Source organism: Chiloscyllium punctatum, chromosome 1 (assembly GCF_047496795.1).
Source record: "Chiloscyllium punctatum isolate Juve2018m chromosome 1, sChiPun1.3, whole genome shotgun sequence".
Classification (NCBI taxonomy): domain Eukaryota; kingdom Metazoa; phylum Chordata; class Chondrichthyes; order Orectolobiformes; family Hemiscylliidae; genus Chiloscyllium; species Chiloscyllium punctatum.
This window is the reverse complement of record NC_092739.1, coordinates 90561120-90581897: the sequence shown is the minus strand read 5'-3', so window position 1 is coordinate 90581897 and position 20778 is coordinate 90561120. Positions and strand designations below refer to the sequence as shown.

Genomic DNA, 20778 nt, shown 5'->3' with positions numbered 1-20778 from the left:
TTCTAATTGTGGCATTCCAATGTTTCATCAAACTGAACCAGTAATGCATTAATATTGTAATAATTTTCTATTTCAAAAGTGGAGACTGAATTAATAAGCTTGTGTATATGTTGTAAAGTAGAAATATATGTGCATAATAAAGTTTTAAATTACAGAGAGCTACATTTGAATTTTTAAAATCTATTCTTACTTCGGATGTGTGTGTTGCTGGAAGGCAAGCATTTGTTGTACTACCCTAGTTACCTTTGGGCTGAGTGACTTGCTGGCCTATTTCAGAGGGCAGAAAAGAGTCTCACTTTCAATTCTGTGGTTCTGGAGTCACATGTAGGCCAGACCAGCTAGGGCTGAGGACATTTTCCTTGAAGGATGTGTATGAACCAGATGCAATTTTACAATGATAGCTTCATGGTACCTTTACTAAGATGAGCTTTCCATTCCAGATTTCTACTTAATTTAAATTTAAACTCGTGTCCCTGAGGCATTAGCCTAGACCCCTCAATTAAGCTGCTATCTTCCCATGTCTGTATCAAAGATCTCAATACTTAGGTTGGCAATCAGATTTGACAGTGATGTCTAAGATTACTGTTGGGAGTTTTAGATTCTATCTGCCACCTCATTGAAATAGAAGCTCATTTCACTAATACAAGCAAGACTAAATTAGCACCAGAAAGAAGACCAGTTTCTACTTCAGCTTGTGAATATTTTTAAGGCAGCAATCAGTAGCTTATTGATTAACATGGGAGTTGACAGTTATCTGAGGTAAGTAGGGATGTGGAGTTGAGATTACTATCAGGTCTACTGTTGTGGAGTAGGCTAGAGTGCGGAAATGGCCTGCTTTGGCTCCTAATTTGTGTGTCTGAATTTGTGTAATAAAACTTAAACAACAGATGAGTTGGTAACTGTTGATCAGATACATATATCTTTACAAGCTGGGAACGAGAGAATTATTTATTTTAAAAACTGGATCCTGGGTCTATAACTAAGGAAAGAACTGACACTAAATTAATATGAATCATTGATTAGACTGCAGGTAGAATATTGGGTGTCTAGTCATTTGCTTCTCTAAATGATGAAGGCAAACCAGTATCAACGAAATTTATATCATCTCATGTAAGCTGGTATTGTTTAAAACAATGGATATTAAAGAAATAATTTTTATAACTGATTTTTTTGTTTCAGAAATTTCAGTTTGCTTTCCTTTGGGGAAGAAGCAGAAGAGGAAGAGGAGGAAGTAAACCGAGTTAGCCAGGTGATAATCTGTTTTTATAAATTTAGTTATTAAGAAAATTTCATTTTTATTGCTGAGTTAAACCATTTGGAGTGAAAGTGAGGTTGCTATGTCTCAGACAGTATGACGGCATATTTTCTTGGTGGTTTGCATTGTCACTTGTCAACCTTGTTATTTCAAACAATAACTTTATTGATATTGAGTAGGAAGATGTAGTGCCTTTTTGTTACAGTTCCTAAGTGGTCAGACACTTATTGATGGCCGTAGATTTTGTTTACTCTTGAGGGAGTCCAGAAGTAAGGAATATTGTTTTAAAATTAGTCACTCTTTTCGAAGAGATGAGAGAAAAACGTTTTTATATTCAGAAGTATATGAGACTTAGGAGCTTTCATGGAGATGGGGTCATCGAATAATTTGAGGTGAAGGTATATTCTTGTTCGACAACGGAATTGAAGGGGTAGGTAAAAATGTGAAATTTGGAGCACAAATAAGTTAGGCATGACCTTACTGAATAGTGGAGCATACATGAAGGACCAAATTGTCTGCTTCTGTTCCTAATTCAATTTATTGTATGTTTGTTCAACAACATATTTTGTGGCTGTAAGAACAGGTCAAAGGCTAGCAATTGTGCATTTAATTTTGCTCTTGTTTCACCAATGTATGTTCACCATCAATGAAGCACAAGCCAGGAATGTGCTGGATATTCTGCACTTCCTTGGATAAGTGCAACTCCAACTTAACTGGACAGCATCCAGGACAAAGCATCCTGCTTCTTTGGGACCCCCATGTGCACTCCCATTGCCACCAACAGAAATGACAGCAATTTGTATCAAGGCTTCTCTGGTAGCACCTTCCAACCTTGTGACCTTTATCACCAAGAAATACAAATGCAGCAGATGCATGAGAATGCTACCATCTGCAAATTTTCTTCCAAGCTACACATCTTGATGTTTATTTTAATCAGTATTGAACACTTCAGTATTTTCTTTAGAAATTATGAAATTTCTGTTTTCTGTTTCAGAGCATGAAAGGAAAAAGCAAAAGTAGTCATGATTTGTTAAAGGATGACCCCCGGCTGAGCTCTGTTCCAGTTGTTGAAAGGTGAGCCCTGAAATCTAGTGATTCTTAGTTTCTTGAAGGTTTGATTAGTGAATTCAATAGTCGGGTTAGAAGTTGAGGTTTTTGGACCAGAATGGTCTTGGATGTAACCACTTGGTCTGTTATTTAGCTTATTTCTTTCAAATGGTAAATTGGACTTACAGTACTTGTCACTGGATAGAGAAATTTTACAGAATAAGGGTCGGATTTCATTAGACTTTGGTGACTTTCTTGAATAATCTGATAACACTCTTGTCTAAATTTAAGCATAAACAAAGGTCATTTGATGTACCAGTGGATGAACTAGATTCAAATGTTGGTGACTTCATTGGACTTCGGAAAATGATTATTGCTGCAGTTATCTTGCATCTAATTATTTGCTTCTAAAAATTGCTTCTCGGTGTGCGATTTGAAATATATAAATTATGACCAAGACTAGGTCATTCTGTCCTTCTCGCTGAAAATGTGTTGCTGGAAAAGCGCAGCAGGTCAGGCCGCATCCAAGGAACAAGAGAATCGACGTTTCGGGCATCAGCCCTTCTTCAGGAATGAGGAAAGGGCTGATGCCCGAAACGCCGATTCTCCTGTTCCTTGGATGCTGCCTGACCTGCTGCGCTTTTCCAGCAACACATTTTCAGCTCTGATCTCCAGCATCTGCAGTCCTCACTTTCTCCATTCTGTCCTTCTAGCCTACTTTACTCTTCAACAAGATCATGGCTGATGTGACTGTAGCCTCAACTCAGCTAAATGTGCGATCTGCTTGTATTGCTTGCAAGATAAAGCTCTTCACTGTGCCTCGGTACACGTGACAATAAATTAAATTGAATTCAACTCTATATTCCTGCCTATTCCCAATAATAATTGATTCCCTTGCTAGCCAAGGATCCACCTCTGCCTTAAAAACATATATAATGACTCTGCATTCTCGGTTTTCTGGGAACACATTTCCAAAGACTAATGACCCACTGAGATGAAATAAAGTCTCTTCATCTCAGTCCCTAATGAATGACAACTAACTTTGAAATTGTGTGCCCCTAGTTCTCGTCTGCCCTACAAGGGCAAGCCTGCATCTTCTGAAGTTTCCTCATTATCTTGTATGTCTCAATAAGATCACTTCTCATTTTTCTCGACACCAATGGACAGGCTGGGCCTCTTTCCAATCTTTTTCATAAGCCCCCATCTCAGATATCAGTTGAGTGAATTTTCTCTGGACTGTCTAATGTTTTTACACCTTTATTCAATAGGAGACCAAATCTGTACACTATACTCTAGATGTGGCCTCACCAATGCTCTGTACAACTGCAGCACAATATCTGCTTCTGTATTTGATTCCTTTTGCAGTACATGAAAACATCCCATTTACCTTCCTAATCACTTATAATGTCTGCATATTAAGCTTTTGTGATTCATGTACCAGGATAGGCAAATCCTCTTCTACCTCTAACTTCTGCAATTATTTATCATTTAAATAAGTTGCTGCCTTTTGATTGCTTTTGCCAAAGTGGAGGTATTCACATTTTCTCACATTAGGAGGTATAGTTAGTAAGTTTGCAGATATTACCAGAATTGGGGAGGAGTGGACAGTGAAGAAAGTTACCTCAGATTACAATGGGATCTTGATCAGATGAGCCAATGGGCTGAGAAGTGGCAAATGGAGTTTAATTTAGATAAATGCGAGGTGCTGCAGTTTGAGAAAACAAATCAGAGCAGGACTTAAACACTTAATGTTAAGGTCCTAGGGAGTGTTGCTGAACAAACAGTGGAGTGCAGGTTCATAGCTCCTTGAAAGTGGAGTCGCAGGTAGATAGGATAGGTGAAGAAGGCGTTTCGTAAGCTTTCCTTTATTGGTCAGAGTATTGAGTACAGGAGTTGGGAGGTCATGTTACGGCTGTACAGGACGTTGGCTAGGTCACCTTTGGAATATTGCATGGAATTCTGGTCTCCTTCCAATTGGAAGGATATTATGAAACTTGAAAGGTTTCAGAAAAGATTTACAAGGATGTTGCCAGGGTTGGAGGATTTGAGCTATAGGGAGAGGCTGAATAGGCTGGGACTGTTTTCCCTGGAGTGTCAGAGGCTGAGGTGGGACCTCATAGAGGTTTACAAAATCATGAGGAGCATGGATAGGATAAATAGACAAAGCTTTTTCCCTGGGGTGGGGGAGTCCAGAACGTGAAGGCATAGGTTTAGGGTGAGAGGGGAAAGATATAAAAGGGACCTTCATGCAGAGGGTGGTATGTGAATGGAATGAGCTGCCAGAGGAAGTGGTGGAGGCTGGTACAATTGCACCATTTAAAAGGCATCTGGATGGGTATACGAATAGGAAGGATTTAGAGGGAAATTGTCCAAATACGGGTAAATTGGACTAGATTAGGTTAGGATATCTGGTCTGCATGGACAGGTTGGACCGAAGTGTCTGTTTCTGTGCTGTACATTTCTATGACTCTGACTCTACTCCATTTCACATTTTATTTCTCCCACTCACTTAATCTACTTAGACTTCCTAACAGCAAATGTAGCCACCACAGAATTGATTCCTTCATCTAACCCATCAGTATAGATTGTGAATAATTGAGGCTCCACCATTGTTCCCCATGCCACATCACTCATCATATCCTTCCAACCTTTGAACTGTCCACTCTGCTGCTTTCTGTTAGCTAACCAATTCTTTGTTCATGTTAATATGTTACTCCCAACACCATGAGTTCTTATTTGTAATCTTTGATATGGCACCTGGTCAAATCTAGAAATCTAAGTGCAATACATCTACTGGTTCCCCTTTATCTATGTTACTTGTTATCTCCTCAAAAAGCCCCTATAAATTAGTCAAACATGATTTCCCTTGTGCAAAACCACATTGACTCTGCCTAGATTGTATTGATCTTTTCTCGGGGCTCTGGTATAGCCTCCTTAATAATAGATTCCAACATTTACTGATATTAGGCTAACTGACCTTTTGTTTCCTGTTTTCTGTTTCCCTTTGTTCTTGAGTACAAGAGTTAAATTTGCTACTTTACAACCAAATGGGATCTGTACAGAATCAAAGGATTTTTGGGAAGTTAAATGCATCTACTATATCAACTGTCACTACTTTTAACACCCCTGATAAAATCCATCGGGGCCAGTGAACTTAGATTTTGGTTTCAACAATTTCTCCCCCTATCCTTTCACTGGTGATTGTGATTATGCTCCCTTTCACCTTCTGATTCTGATATTTGGGACAGTGAAGACAGTCATAAAATATCTATTCACATCCTCTGCCATATACTGTACCTATTTTCCATTATTGATTTCCCAGACTATCTGAAGGACTGACATTTTACCTTTTTTAACTTTGTAAATACCTGTAGAAATTCTACTTAGCCAACTTTCTTTTGTACTCTGATTTCCATTTCTTTATTAATCTTTTGGTTATTCTTTGCTGCTCTTTATATTAAGGGGAGGCAACAGTCTATTTGTATTAGACTTCCCTTAGTGAGCAAGAAAGACTTCGTCTTTTTTTTCCAGAGTTCTGAAATATACCCTTAAACTGCCACTCTGTTGACCTATCTCTGTCAACTTATCCCTTAATTTGTTTTCCCAGTTCATTTCAATTAACTTTAATCATAATTGAACATATTTAATTTCAATCACTCTTCTCTCTATCATACGGAATGCAAACTTTGATCATATTATGATCCCTGCTAACTAAGGAGAGTTTTACTGTGAGGTCACTGATTAATCCTGCCTCTTCTCATATTACTATATCTGGTATAGCCTGCCTTTTGTTGGATCAGTAGCATACTGTTTGAAGAAACTGTCCTAAAAGCACACTTTGAACGCATCATCAAGGCTACTTTCGCCAATCTGATTTAACTAATCTCTATGCAGATTAAAATCACCCATGAACATCACTGTATTTTCCCCTCAAGTCCCAATTGTTTTTTTTCGTATATCTCATTCTACATTGTGGTTGCTGATAAACCACTCCCTAAATTATTTCTTACTTTTACTATTTCTCATTTCTACCCAAACTGATTTTACTTCCTGACCTTTAGAATGAAGGTCATTTCTCTGTCGAACAGATGCCTTCATAATAAAGCTACCCCTGCATCTCTTCCTACCTATGTGATCTTCCTAAATGCCATATATCCATAAGTATTCATGTCCTCGTCAAATATATAGTGCTGGTCACATGCACCGGAGAGTCACTCCAGCAATTAAGTTTTGTATTGAGAAATCCAGATTCCACTGTTGTGTATATTGCTGCAGGAGTAAGTTGATGACTTCTTAGATGATTTTGTAAAACTGGTCCTAAATTATAAACCAGACTTTCAATCATGCAAATTCCCAACTGTTTCTTGAACAAAGTGAGAATATGTTTGGTCACAGTAAAAATTGGCAAACATGAATTCTCAGGAAATTCCAATCTCCATTTAATATGTTTCTTCACTGTATTATCAGCTTCTAGTGGGCTTCCTCTGATTATGATGTAAGGTTTAATATTGTTGGTTGTATTTTGGAAAGAATCAGTATAACTTTATTTTAAATTTAATTATTTAAAAATTATTTCATTTGTTTAGTAATATAAAATTTATAAACTTGCAGATTATATGTTGTTTTAATGTTGATTGATAAAATGATTAACAATAAATAAAAGCAAACAAAGCAATTGCCCATAATTTTCCAGAAGTTCTTTGGAAACAGAATTCAAATAGTACATGTCACTCTTATTCCAATAAAGCAATGGGATAACTGAGTTAACAGTAAGCATGGAAATTAATTACAAAGTCTATTTCTGCATTGCCAGATATATGATATTTTGTCATAGAGATGTACAGATGGAAACAGACCCTTCGGTCCAACCCGTCCATGCCGACCAGATATCCCAACCCAATCTAGTCCCACCTGCCAGCACCCGGCCCATATCCCTCCAAACCCTTCTTATTCATATACCCATCCAAATGCCTCTAAATGTTGCAATTGTACCAGCCTCCACCACTTCCTCTGGCAGCTCATTCCATACCCGTACCACCTTCTGTGTGAAAAAGTTGCCCGTAGGTCTCTTTTATATCTTTCCTCTCTCACCCTAAACCTATGCCCTCTAGTTCTGGACTCCCCGACCCCAAGGAAAAGACTTTGCCTATTTACCCTATCCATGCCTCTCATAATTTTGTAAACCTGTATAAAGTCACCCCTCAGCCTCCGATGCTCCAGGGAAAACAGCCCCAGCCTGTTTAGCCTCTCCCTATAGCTCAAATACTCCAACCCTGGCAATGTCCTTGTAAATTGATGTTTATTTAATGATGGACTAAGTTGAGACATGAAACCATAGAACAACTACAGCACTGAATGAGGCCATTCAACCCATTGCGTCTGCACCATCTATAAAAGTAGAGCTGTGATATCCATGTTTTAACCTGTGCTTCCTTCAGCTTTCAGAGTCACTTGTTACGTTTCTGCCTTCTGTTCTCTGCTCTGAATTTGCCTTCCGATTCCCATTCCCCTGCCAATCTAATTTAAACCTTTCCAACAGCACAAGCAAATCTCTCTGCAGAATCTTTGCCTGATCATGTTCAAGTGTCAGCTATTGGCTTGTAAACATCCCACCCTCCACAGAATTCTGATGCCCATCCTTCTATATCAGTTTTCTAGTTACATGTTCAAAGACTCAGCTGTCCTATTTCTGTGCTCACGAGCAAGTGGGTTAAGGAGTAATCATGAGACTACAAGTTTAGAGGTACTGATTTTCAGTCTCCTTGAAATCTGCTTTCAGGACCTCATCCCTATTCCTAGCTGGGTTACTGGTACCGATGTTGACCACAGTCTTTGGCTGATCACTTTTCCCCAGACGAAGGTCCAGCAGCTGCTCAGTAATGATCTTTACACTAGCACCAGAGACACAGGGTATTATTGGAGTCACTTTGGCCATGGAAATATCTCCTCGGATCCCCTCTGCTGCTATTGTTCTTCCATTCTTGCCCCTCCAGCAATGCTGCCAATTTACTACTGTGCAGACAGTGCCATCATTCTGGTTGCTGCTGCTCTTCTCAGGAACCGTTGTTCTAACAAGGTGTGAGCTGGTGGGTAAGTGGAGCTGACTGTACAAAAAGGTGGCACGGTGGCTCAGTGGTTAGCACTGCTGCTTCACAGCACCAGGGTCCCAGGTTCGATTCCAGCCTTGGGTGACTGTCTGTGTGGAGTTTGCACGTTCTCCCAGTGTCTGTGTGGGTTTCCTTTGGGTGCTCCGGTTTCCTCCCACTGTCCAAAGATGCGCAGGTCAGGTGAATTGGCCATACTAAATTGCCCGTAGTGTTAGGTGCATTAGTCAGGGGGAAATGGATCTGGGTGCGTTACTCTTTGGAGGGTTGGTGTGGACTTGTTGGGCCGAAGGGCTTGTGTCCACCCTGTAGGGAATCTAATCTAATCTAAAATATCTTCCATGATCTTATTGAATGGTGGAGCAGGCTTGATGGGCAAGATGGCCCGCTCCTACTCCAATTTCTTATGTTCTTAGACATTTTTTGGCAGTCCCTCAGGGTTGAACATGACTTGTTTCCACTCCTGGGATAGGGTAGATTGGCCTGGGAGAGTACACTCATGTTGGTACACCTGTCTTGCCAGTGGCTTTACAGGATTTTATGTTGGCAACACCAGGGATAACTCTCCAGTGATTTGAGGTGTCTGCTCTACATCGTTCATGTTTCCAATGTTTACAAGGGGATGAGGACCACAGTTGCTATGCAGACCATGAACTTAGCATTAGTGTTGGAGTCTAGGTCTCAAACTTCAATGTGCCAGTGCAGACTTTGGAGGTGTTAGGAACAGAGTATTTCAAGTTGAGGTTGGATTTCATTGTCAAATGTCTGCTTGCAATGGGAAATGATCCACATTGTCTTGGGGCTTGCTTTTGATTTTGGGCGGGGCAGTTTTGTGTTACGGGAGCAGACTGGTAGACAATCTTTGTTTTCCAGATATTTTGTCTGAAGCATCATCTGCATATTGCAACCTGATGACAGAAGTTGGAGTGGTCTAGGTTCTGGCCTGGAGACATCAAATGTCGAATAGTTTCTCACTCATCCAGAATGTACATTACACTTATCCAAATTGAATTTCGATCCCTTGACATGAAAAATAATTTATTGCAATTAAGATTGGAGAAATACTTACTGGTACTTCCCAACTAGCTTATTCTCCATACCAAAGTAAGAGCCAGTGACAGGAAATAGTTCTGAATGTAGCCTTTTCTCTTTCATTATTTTCAAGCTTTCAAAACCATTCCCCTGTCTGAAGGAAATTTTGATTTCTTTCAATGAAGCTGGGTCATTGAATTAATTCAAGGCAGACTTACGTTTTTGACAGACTGACATAGTGAAGGATTATAGGGAACAGACAGGAAAGTGAAGTTGAGACCACAGATCAGCCAAGGTGTTACTGAATTTTGGAGCATGATTGAAAGGCTGAATGGTCTACCCCTGCTCCAAAAGCTTTCCAGCCTGACAAGCTATGCAGGTTTTGTCTTACCTACCAGAAGTTCACAAAATGTATGAAGTTTTTAGTAAATTAAATTGTAGTTTAACTCTGTGACATTCCAAGAATCATGTCGGGTTAGGACTGCTTGAAATATTATGTTGATTAGAATGTTACATTTACGTTCAATTACAAAATTAAACAGTAGAGCTTTTAATACTTTCTTAGATATAATCAGATACAGAAATATGGATATTTTAAGGTGGTATTTGTCTTCTGAGTGAATTCTATTAATGGAAGATTTGACCCAGTGACACAGACTTGGCAGACAAAGCTTTTCATTCCTGATGAAGGGCTTTTGCCCGAAATGTCAATTTTTCTGCTCCTCAGATGCTGCCTGACCTGCTGTGCTTTTCCAGCAACACTCTAATCCAGACTGAGAGCTTTGGGGATAGTTACTAGAGGAAATGAACTGAAAATAAAATCAAGTTATGGTAAACTTGTTTAGAGTCTTGGTTAGATCACACTTTGAGTGAATGATCAGTTTTGTTTTATATATTATAGAATGAATGTAGAGGTATTTGAAACTTGCAGAAAACGTTTATGTGTATGATACTAGATCAAGAAGTTTTATCTGTCAGAAGGGATTGAATATCTTCCTCTGACTCTCCTTTCACCATTTTGCAACCATCTCTTTGCATACAAGTACCCACCCTTTTAATCACATTGCTTCTTTACCATCCAAATTATTAAACATGCTGTTTTTAAATCATCCAACCACTTATTTGTCCTCTTTTCAACTAAGCATTTGCTTAGTTGCACATTGGGGATATTGAATGTTAATTGGATTTTTGCTTTGTGGACCAGTCTCCAACCATTTTTAAAGTTTTATTTTATTCATTCGTGGGATGAGGGCATTGTTGGCTGGGCTAGCATTTCTTGTACATCCTAGCTGCCATTGAAAAGGGTAAGCTTACATTTTGGTCTCCTTATCAAAGGAAGAATGTTCTGTCTATGGAGGAAGTGCAATGAAGATAGACTGATTCCTGGGATGGCAGGACTGCCATATAAAGAGAGATTGAACTGGTTAGAATTATACTTACTGGAGTTTAGACCAGTGAGGGAGAATCTTGTTGAAACATACAAAATTTTAGACAGACAAACAAAATTCAGAAAAGATGTTCCCATAACCAAGAAGTCCAGAACTACTCTAATGATACAGGGTAGGCCATTTAGGCTTGAAATTAGGAGACATGTCTTCATCCAGAGTTGTGGACCTGTGAAATTCTATGCTCCGCAAACAATTGAGACCAAAACTTTGAATTGTTTTCAACAAAGAATTAGATTTAGTTCTTACGGCTAAAGAGATCAAAGGGTATAGGGAGAAAATGGGATCAAGGAACCAAGTTGGATGATCTACCATGATCATAGGAACCCACAGCTACTCCAATTATGTGTTTCTAGCTTAAGTCAGGAATGTGATGGTCTTCTCCCCAATTGCCTGAAGTGCAGCTCTAATAACGTTAAAAGAAGCCTGACACCATTCAGGGCAAAACAGCCTGCTTGATTGGCACCACATCATAAACACCTTTTTTCCCACTGCCATCAGCAGTGGCTACCACCTACAAAATGGACTGAAGAAATTCACCAAGGCTTGTTAATATCTTCAAAATTGACAATCATTTCAATCTTCAAGGACAGGGGTAGCAGATATATAGAAATACCACCCCTGCAGGTCCTCCTCAAAGCCACTTACTATCCTTACTGGGCTGTGTATCATGTTTCCTTTAGTGTTGTTAGGATGAAATCCTGGAACAGCCTTTGTACTGGCATAGTGAGACCACTTACAGCATGTGGACTGCAGCAATTCAAGAAGGCAGCTTACACAGTGTTCCAGGTATGGTCTGGCCAAGGCCACGCACAATCACACCAAAACGTCCCTGTCTCTATACTCGAAACTTCGCACTATGAATCCCAATATACCTTTTTCCTTCTTTGCTGACTGCTGCATCTGCATACTTACCTTCAGTGACAGGAGTACAAGGAAACCCAAGCCTTAATGCACCTCTCCCTTTACCAATTTTGTCATTCAGATCATAACTTGCCTTCTATGTGACTTGTAGATGTGGGAGTCAGAAGGCAAGTTACTCATTGCAAGACGCCTACTCTCTGACCTGTTCTCTTCGCAACTTTTATGGCTGTCCAGTTCATTTTCTCGTGTCTATGATCTTGATAGTGAAGGACTCTCTGATAGTAATTCCATAGAATATACAGGGATGATGGTTAGAGCTTTTCTCTTGTTTAAGAAGGTCATTGCCTGGCATTGATTGCAACATGAATGTTACTAGCTACTTATCAGCTCAATCCTCCATATTGTTCAGGCCTTGCTACATTTGGATATTGACTGCTTAAGTATCTGAGGAGTCATGAACATATTGTGTGTTCGTCATCAAACATCTCTACTTCTGTTATTATGTTTGAGGGAAGATCATTAATAAAGCAGCAGAAGGTATTTCGGCCTAGGATGCTACTCTGAGGAACTCCTGCAGAGATGCACTGGACCTTGATGACTGACCTCCAACAATTTCAAATGTATTTGTTTGTGCCATAGATGACTTTTAAAAAATGTGTTCATGGGCACAGGGCTTTGCTGGCTAGATGAGCATTTATTACCCATCCCTAATTACCCAGAGGGCAGTTAAAAGTTGTTGTGCACCTGGGGTCACATGTAAACCAGACGAGGTAAGGATGGTAGCTTCCTCCTGTGAAGGGCACTAGTTGACCAGATAGACTTTTCTGACAATCAAGAATGGATATACAGTCATCATTAGACTCTTAATTTCAGATTTTCTTTTGGTTGAATACAAATTACACCATCTAATGTGTGTTATAGACCCCCCCCTCAAAACATTTCAAGAGGGTAGCCTAACTTTTCTAGTTGTTTAAAACATGTGTAAAGTGGATATTCCAGGAGTGATGCAGCTGGCCCAACCACTCAGTTTCAAACAAACAGAATTTATTTTACGCATGAGCAGGAGAAAACCGAATTTAGAATAAGGTAACTATTTGAGAACCCAATTAACTCTATCACCACTTAATGATGCTGTTCCAAATATTTGCAACATCCCCATAAACACGCCTTTTCAAAAAAGAAAGGTAAAATCAAACTCAGGTTCTTACAGGAGAGACGTCAGAGAGAGAGGATCAGCATGGAGCTGTTCCTTTGACCAGCAGCTGCAAACAAAACAGCTTGCTAAACCCAAACTAAACCAGAGAAGAGCTGAGCTGGGAGAACTGGCCACTCCCCTTTCATTGTCCAAGTGTTTTCTATTTAAAACTGTATCTGTTAGCTATAATCAATTTGGCCCTAAAATCCACACAAACCAGACACATCAGAATCTAAGTATTTACAATTATTCTGGAAAAAAAAGCCAAGGACAGCCTAAACTTGCTAAAGGAATAGCATTGTCTCACCTTCACTACCCCCCTTTTTAAAACAAAAAGAACCATCAATATCCAAAGGTGGCTTCATTTTAAAACCACTTAATTTTACATTGTTAGTATGTTGCAACACACAAATACATTACATTGATGATAAACATCGTACTACTATATTCTGTTTCAGTGTGTTTACTCCTGCCAGCGAATGTTTCAGTTTCTCATCCAAGTCTCACCAATCTGTCAGCAATCTTGTTTTCCTGTTCTGCTGCGTGCACAATTTTCAAGTTGAATGGCTGGAACAACAAGCTCCACTTAAACAGTCTGGAATTTTTGTCCTTAAATTTCTCCAGAAACTTCAATGGGTTATGACCAGTATATATGATTGTCTCAGATACATTACTGGTAATATAAACGTTGAAATGTTGTTACACCAACACCAAGCTTAAAAGCTCCTTATCATCTGTTGAATATTTCTGCTGATGAATGTTCAAGTCTCCTGGAGAAATACCCAATAGGTCTTTCTATCTTTTCATTGTCTTCCTGTAAGAGCACAGCACCAACACCCACATCACTCACATTGAGAGTGTTAGGGAATAAATCTTTTGCTGGATTATTTATAACAAAATCGTCGGGAGTCGAGTCCTTGAGTATTAACAAGCTTTATTCGTGGCCATGGGGAGTACATCTTCCCTCAGAAGTCTGGTGTAGTTCATTGAAATACAGATTGCCACAGTTTATATAGTATATCATATCGCACTGTCCGTTGGTTACGCAACCTAGGGGCAGTCATAAGGTTACATAAGGGCAGTGGTCAGTTCGAGTAGCTGCTATATACATACCATAAGCCTACATTTCTCAAATCTGTAAATTAATGTTAGCTTCTACTGCAGGTTCACATTAGGCAGAAACCGATAATTAGTACAACAGACAATTCATAGCAGAACTAGTTAGAAGTTGGGGGTCCTGAGAATGCGCTTGTAACTACAAGGTCATTACTTTCAAAAACAAATTCCTTAGCTTATTCTAAAAGCATTGGGTCACCAGTCTACGTTTTGCTGCAAAGATTGCTTTGTGACAAAATGGCTTTCACACAAATTTGTGTCAAGTCTTGTGGCAAGTTTTCTTCCACATTCCCTCCTTTTTGATCATAAGATCAAAGCAGATTGGGACCGTCAGCAAAAGGGGAACATAACCAGAGCCGGGAGGGTTGTCGGGGGTGGAGGTTCGGAATCGGTTAGGTAACTGCCTGGCTCAGGCATGAAAGGGGCAGAAGGCTCCAGGGATTGGCCCTCAGGCTGAGACATAAAGGGGGCGGACAGCTGCAGGGAGTGGTACTCGTCCTCAGGGGAGTTTTTTGGTGAAGGGGACTCGGAGCATCTGCGAGAGCGCCGGAGAGGAGGGCCACAACAGTGAATTGAACCGAGCACAGGATTGTCTGCAGGGTTTCTAGTTGAGCAGTTCCAAAGACAGGGAAAAGAAAGCTGCTAGTCACTCAAATCCCGTACGGGCTCGCTTGGTGCGAATTTGGGACGGATTAAACAGAGGAGTGGGAGTGATAAAGGAACTGAACCATGTACCATAAATAGTAGCTGCCTGTTCAGGAAAGCGGCAACCAAGGGTAGGCCCATGGCCACAAATGAAATAAATACCATTATAAGTCCTCAAGTGGGTAGTTTGAGTCTCCGACAAATAAACCAAAAATGTGGATTGCTGCTTATCAGTTTTTTAGTTTGGTTGGCTGCAGCTGTTTTGTTGAGAATTCGCTTGTTGTGGAAGAGGTTTTTGAAGTTGGGATATTGGCCAAATGGGGTGAAACACAGTGGGTACAAGTACTGGTCCTGCCTCCCAACCCCTGGTAGTTTGTTCTCTAAGCAGATGGTTTCCCCGGGAGCACCCTGTCCTGTGGTATTGGTAGGGACTAGGGCGGGGGAGTGCGAGGGAGGTTGCACAGGGGTTGGAAGCAGCCCTAGTACGTTTTGAGGCTGCATCCTGAGGACTCCCACCTATGCCTGACGGATTCATTGAAGCCGGGGGCATAGTGGGCCTGAATCATTACACTGGCAGGTTCAGTTTGGTCTAACCACCATTCAGCAATGCGGCAAAAGTGAGAACTGCTCCTACCCGAAATGTTGATTTTCCAGCTCCTCGGATGCTGCCTGGCCTGCTGTGCTTTTCCAGCACCACTCTGCAGATGCTAGCGGTCAGAGTCAAGATTAGAGTTAACTACTGGCTCATCCTGCAGGTTTACCTTGCAAGAATCCTGGACCAGAACTCGTAAGTCTCTTTGCACTTCAGACTTCTGAATTTTCTCCCCATTTAGAAAATAGTCCATGCCTCTATTCTTCCTACCAAAATGCATGACCTCACACTTTCCCACATTGTACTCCATCAGCCACTTCTTTGTCCACTGTCCTAACCTGTCCAAATCCTTCTGCAGCCTCCCTTCCTCCTCAATGCTACTTGTCCCTCTACCTATCTTTCTATCGTCTGCAAATTTGGCCAGAATGCCCCAGTTCCTTCAGCTAGATTGTTAATGTGTAAAGTGAAAAGTTGTGGTCCTAATACTAAACCTTGCAGAACACCACTTGTTCTGAACACCATCACAGGCTGCCATCCTGAGAAGGCCTCTTTTATTCCCACTCTCTGCTTTCTGGCAGACAGCCAAGCTTCTATCCACGCTAACTCCTTGCCTCTGACACCATGGGCCCTTATCTTACTCAGTAGCCTCCTGTGCAGAACCTTGTTAAAGGCTTTCCTGAAGTCCAGGTACATAACATCCACTGGCTCTCCTTGGTCTAACCTCTCCGTTACTTCCTCAAAGAATTTTAGTAGATCTGTCAGGCATGACCTCCCCTTGTGAAACCATGCTGACTTTGCCCTATTTCACCATACATTTCCAAATATTCCGAAATCTCATCCATTACAATGGATTCCAGATTCTTACCCTGACTGAGGTTAGGCTAATCATTCTGTAATTTTCCATCTTTTGCCTTACTCCCTTTTAAACAAAGGTGTTACTTTAATGATTTTTCAGTCCTCTGCGAACCTCCCTGATTCTAGCAATTCCTGAAGGATCACTACTAACGCCTCCACTTTCTCTTCAGCTATCTCCCTTAGAACTCTCGAGTGTAGTCCATCTGGTCCAGGTGGTGTATCTACCTTCAGGACATTGTTTTTTTGAGCACCTTCCCCTTGGTGAAGGGCACCATACTCAGCTCTGCCCCCTCACTCTTGAACTTTGGGATATTACTTGTGTTTCCATGTGTGACTAAAAATGACCAGGTCATCGATATGTACACCACACAGTTGGGTAATCTGGAAATTACCCATATGGTTAGCCTTTGAAATGTGGCTGGCACATTTTTCATACCAACAGCATGACTTTAAACTAATACAGTCCATTCAGTGTTATGAAAGCCGAAATTGTCTTCGTTCTTTCAGACAAAGATACCTGCCAGTATCCTCTGAGCAAGTCCAACTTCAAAATATAAGTTGCTTCTCCCACCTTTTCAATACAGTCTTCCAAACATAGAATTGGATAGGCATCAACCTTTGTAACTGTATTGACATTGTGATAGTCCACACATAACCATTGGGCACCATTCCTATGGGTGAGCTCCAGTCAATGTAACTCACTTCGATTATGTCATCTTGGAGCATGCGTTTAATCTCCTTTTGAACCTGTGCCAACTTTAGCGGGTTATGCCGATAAGGATGTTATTTAATCAACAGCATTTCCTATATCTACAATATGCATAATTAGATTAGTACTTACCATCTTATTTCCACAAATCTCCCCATGTGATAGCAATGACTCTTCCAGGTCAATTCAATTTTCTTCTGGAAGGTAACTCAATTTATTTCAATCTTTGATAACTTCCCTATGGTCCAATTTAGTTTAAGGAATGTCCAATCAGAATCCTCTGAACTTAGTTCTTCACTCTGTGTTGTAACCAATAACGTATTCTCCTTTTGCTCTCCTCCCTTGTCAAAATACCTTCTGAGCATATTCATGTGATACATTGTGAAATTTCTTTCTGTCTGGAGTCCTTATCAAATAGTTCACCTCACTCAATTGCCTTTTGACTTAATAAAGTCCATTAAAGGTTCACCTATCACTTGAAGTAAAACTAACACCGTGTCTCTGATATCAAAATTGTGAATTTTTGATTTCCTATCTTCCCATTTCATTGTATGCTGTGGTACTTTTAAATGCTGTCTGGCCAACTCCCCTGCTCTATTTAATCATTCCCTAAAATCTGACACATAGTCCAAATATGTGGTGTCTGAATTATGGCTTATCAATGTCTCCTTAATCAGTTTTAGTGTTCTTCTCAAAAACTAATTCAAATGGACTGAATTTGGTCCATTCATTTGGTGCATCTCTGATGGCAAAAAGTACGAATAGAATTCCTTTATCCCAATCATCTGGATAGTCTTATCTCAATATGAATGTCTTTAATGTCTGATGCTGCATTTCTAGTGCCCCCTGTGATTCTGGAAGATGTGCAGTAGATTTCAGTTTTATTCCTAAGCTGTCCATTACTTCCTTGAATAATTTTGATGTAAAATTTTACCCTTGATCTTTGATCTGACTGTATTTCTGGGTAGTCTGTATCTAGTTAAATATTTGAGGAACTTCTCTACAATCCTTTTTAGCTGTGATATTGCATAATGAATAGCCTCTGGAAATCTCGTGGACACATTCATTATTGCTAGGAGAAAGTGAGGACTGCAGATCAGAGTCAAGAGTGTAGTGTTAGAAAAGCATAGCCGGTCAGGCAGCATCCGAGATGCAGGAGAGTCGACGTTTCAGGCATAAGCCCTTCATCAGGAATTCCCACAATACCTCCTTTCTGTAACCCAATGGCATTACAACTTGATGAACATCTGCCCATTTCTCATCTACCTGAATATATGATTGTCTCCATTTCCTCATTAAGACATTATTTTTAAGATAGTAGTACACCGGGATACATCTAGATTCTTCTCCCATGTATGCTTTTTGATACAATTGGTTTAGTTCCTCATCTTTCTGCTGTAACTCAGTTAATTTCTCTGAATTAAATATATCTGCTTTGTCATCTATTTGCTCCTGTTCTGTCTCCACCATTCGATCAAACAGAGTCTAATTCTACTTTAACTTTCTTATCTGTACTCTTTGATCTCTCCTGTTTCAACTGGTGACTTTGTGACTACGTCACCACACACTCTCAGGATATGTATCTTTTAATAGTTCAGTTGTCTGAGTTTCCACTGGCCTTTCAACCACAGTAGGCAGCACTCCTACCTATGAACCATCTGTATTGATAGCAACGACAAATTGTATTCCTTGAGCTGAGAGTTTGTCCAATACGCCTGCCACGACTTCTCCACTTTTCACTGGATACTCTTAACCTCACTCTATATAATTGAGCACTTCTTGTGAATTCCCATTACTAGCACTTTTTCTGGCAGTAGTCTTTCAGAGGTACATATCTCCTCAGCTTTCAGCATCAAAGATCAAGAGGATCCTGTATTTCTTAATATTGTAACCTCTTCACCTGCTGCTCCTGGCCTATGTGAGTAAACTTTACTTTAACAGGTATATGGTTTAAGAAGATCTCTCCAACCAGGTGGTACATTCGGATGCAGCTTTTTAGCCTCCACTGTGCTTTTTGTCAGCACTCCAACAAAATTCACTGACTTATCCTGTTTTCCTATATCTGGCTTCCTAGTGCTTTTTAACATATCATAGAGTCATCGTGACGTACAGCACGGAACAGACCCTTCAGTCCAACTCATCCATGCTGACCAGATAGCCTAACCTGATGTAGTTCCACCTGCTTGCACCCGGTCCATGTCCCTCCAAATCCTTCCTATTCATATACCCATCCAGATGGCCTTTAAATGTTGCAATTGTACCAACCTCCACCACTTCCTCTGGCAGCTCATTCCATATACATACCACCCTCTTAGGTCCCTTTTTATATCTTTCCCCTCTCACCCCAAACCATGGTTTCATGTTGCTTCCTTTATTGGAGTAAAAACACTTATTAACTTGTTTTTCCCCTTCAAGGGTTTCCTTTTACCCTGTGGTACGTTATCCTTGTGATCTTCACCAAGACCTACCTTTCTCTTACCTTGTGAGGATTTCTCTGCCCCCCCCCAATTTGTATCCCCCAATTTGTATCCCCCAATTTGAAATTGATTTTGGAAGCCAAACTTTGATTTATGGACCAACTCATAATCATTAGCCATTTCAGCTGCTAATCTTGCTGTTTTAACTCTCTGCTCTTCCACATGAGTTCTTATTACCTCAGGAAGTGAATTTGTGAATTCCTCCAAAATAATCATCACTCTAAGAGCCGTCATAAGTTTGATCTTTTTTTTTAATGCCCTTATCCACCTTTCAAAATAACTTTGTTTGATCCTTTCAAACTCAATGTCGGTTTGACCAGGGTCCCTCCTTAGATTCCTCAAATGCTGTCTGTAGGCTTCTGATACAAGCTCATATACACTTCAAATGGCTTTCTTCACCACCTCTTACCCCCAAGGGTCCTCCTCTGATTGTGATGCAAATACCTCACTAGCTCTACCTACAAGTATTGTTTGGATTAACAAAGCCTACATGGTCACCCAATTCATTTGTTTAGCTACCTTCTCAAATTAGATGAAAAAGGTTTCTACATCCTTCTCCTTAAATTTAGGCACTGCTTAGATATATTTGAACAGATCTTCACCAGGCCCTTGGCTGCCAAGGGTTTGCTCACTCTCACTCTATTCTTCACTCAGCTTACCTTCAGCCTTCATCTCCATCCTTTTAAGCTGTCTTTCCTGTTAAGTGCCAATCTTTGAAGTTCAAACTCCCTGTCTATCCTCCTTTCCTCTCTCTCCTTTTCCCTTTCTTCTCTCTCTTTTTGTTCTGCTAAAGTGACTTTTTCTCTTTCCTCTGCTTTTAGTTGCAATTCAAACAGCTTCAATTCTTTTGCCCTTTCCTTTTCTTTTCGCTCTAACTCGAGCTGTTTTATTCTCAATTGAATTTTAGCAACCTCCAAAGTTTCTGATGGCGTTTCCAGCAAATTTAAATGCTGAGCTACTGCCAAATTATCACTCCTTTCCTTACAGACGAAGCTAACTCCAACTCCAGTTTGACTGCCAATTCCAGCAGCTTTTTCTTGTTCACCTTTTGTAAAGCCAACAAAGTCACTTCTTACACCCCCAGAAAACTCTTAGTGACTGAAAGAGCCTTTACTACACAAAGCGCTGTTTAAACCAACCGAATTCACCTGACACAAAAGGCACAAGCACCTCCCACTCACCGCCTTTGAGTCCAACAACCCTAATCCCAAATTGGAACCATTGAATAAATCCCACAAAGAACCCCCAATCTGTTATGGACCAGGCCAGACCCCTTCAAAACATTTCAAAAAGGTAGCCCAGACTCTAACTTTTCTAATTGTTTTAAGCAGATGTAAAGTGGATATTCCAGGAATGATGCAGCTGGCTCAACCATTCAGTTTCAAACAAAGCAGAATTTATTTTACACATGAACAAAAGAAAACCAAATTTAGAATAATGTA

The 20778-nt window shown here is 40.3% G+C and overlaps 1 protein-coding gene across 1 annotated transcript in view; it reads left to right on the top strand.

Annotated features, from left to right (window-relative positions):
• Nucleotides 1-20778, top strand: part of cwc27 (CWC27 spliceosome associated cyclophilin) — a 267994-nt gene that overhangs the window by 51108 nt on the left and 196108 nt on the right. The window contains exons 7-8 of the mRNA XM_072570824.1: nt 1180-1249; nt 2250-2329. Of these exons, the coding sequence (XP_072426925.1) occupies nt 1180-1249; nt 2250-2329 (150 nt within the window). The remainder of the gene's footprint in view (nt 1-1179; nt 1250-2249; nt 2330-20778) is intronic.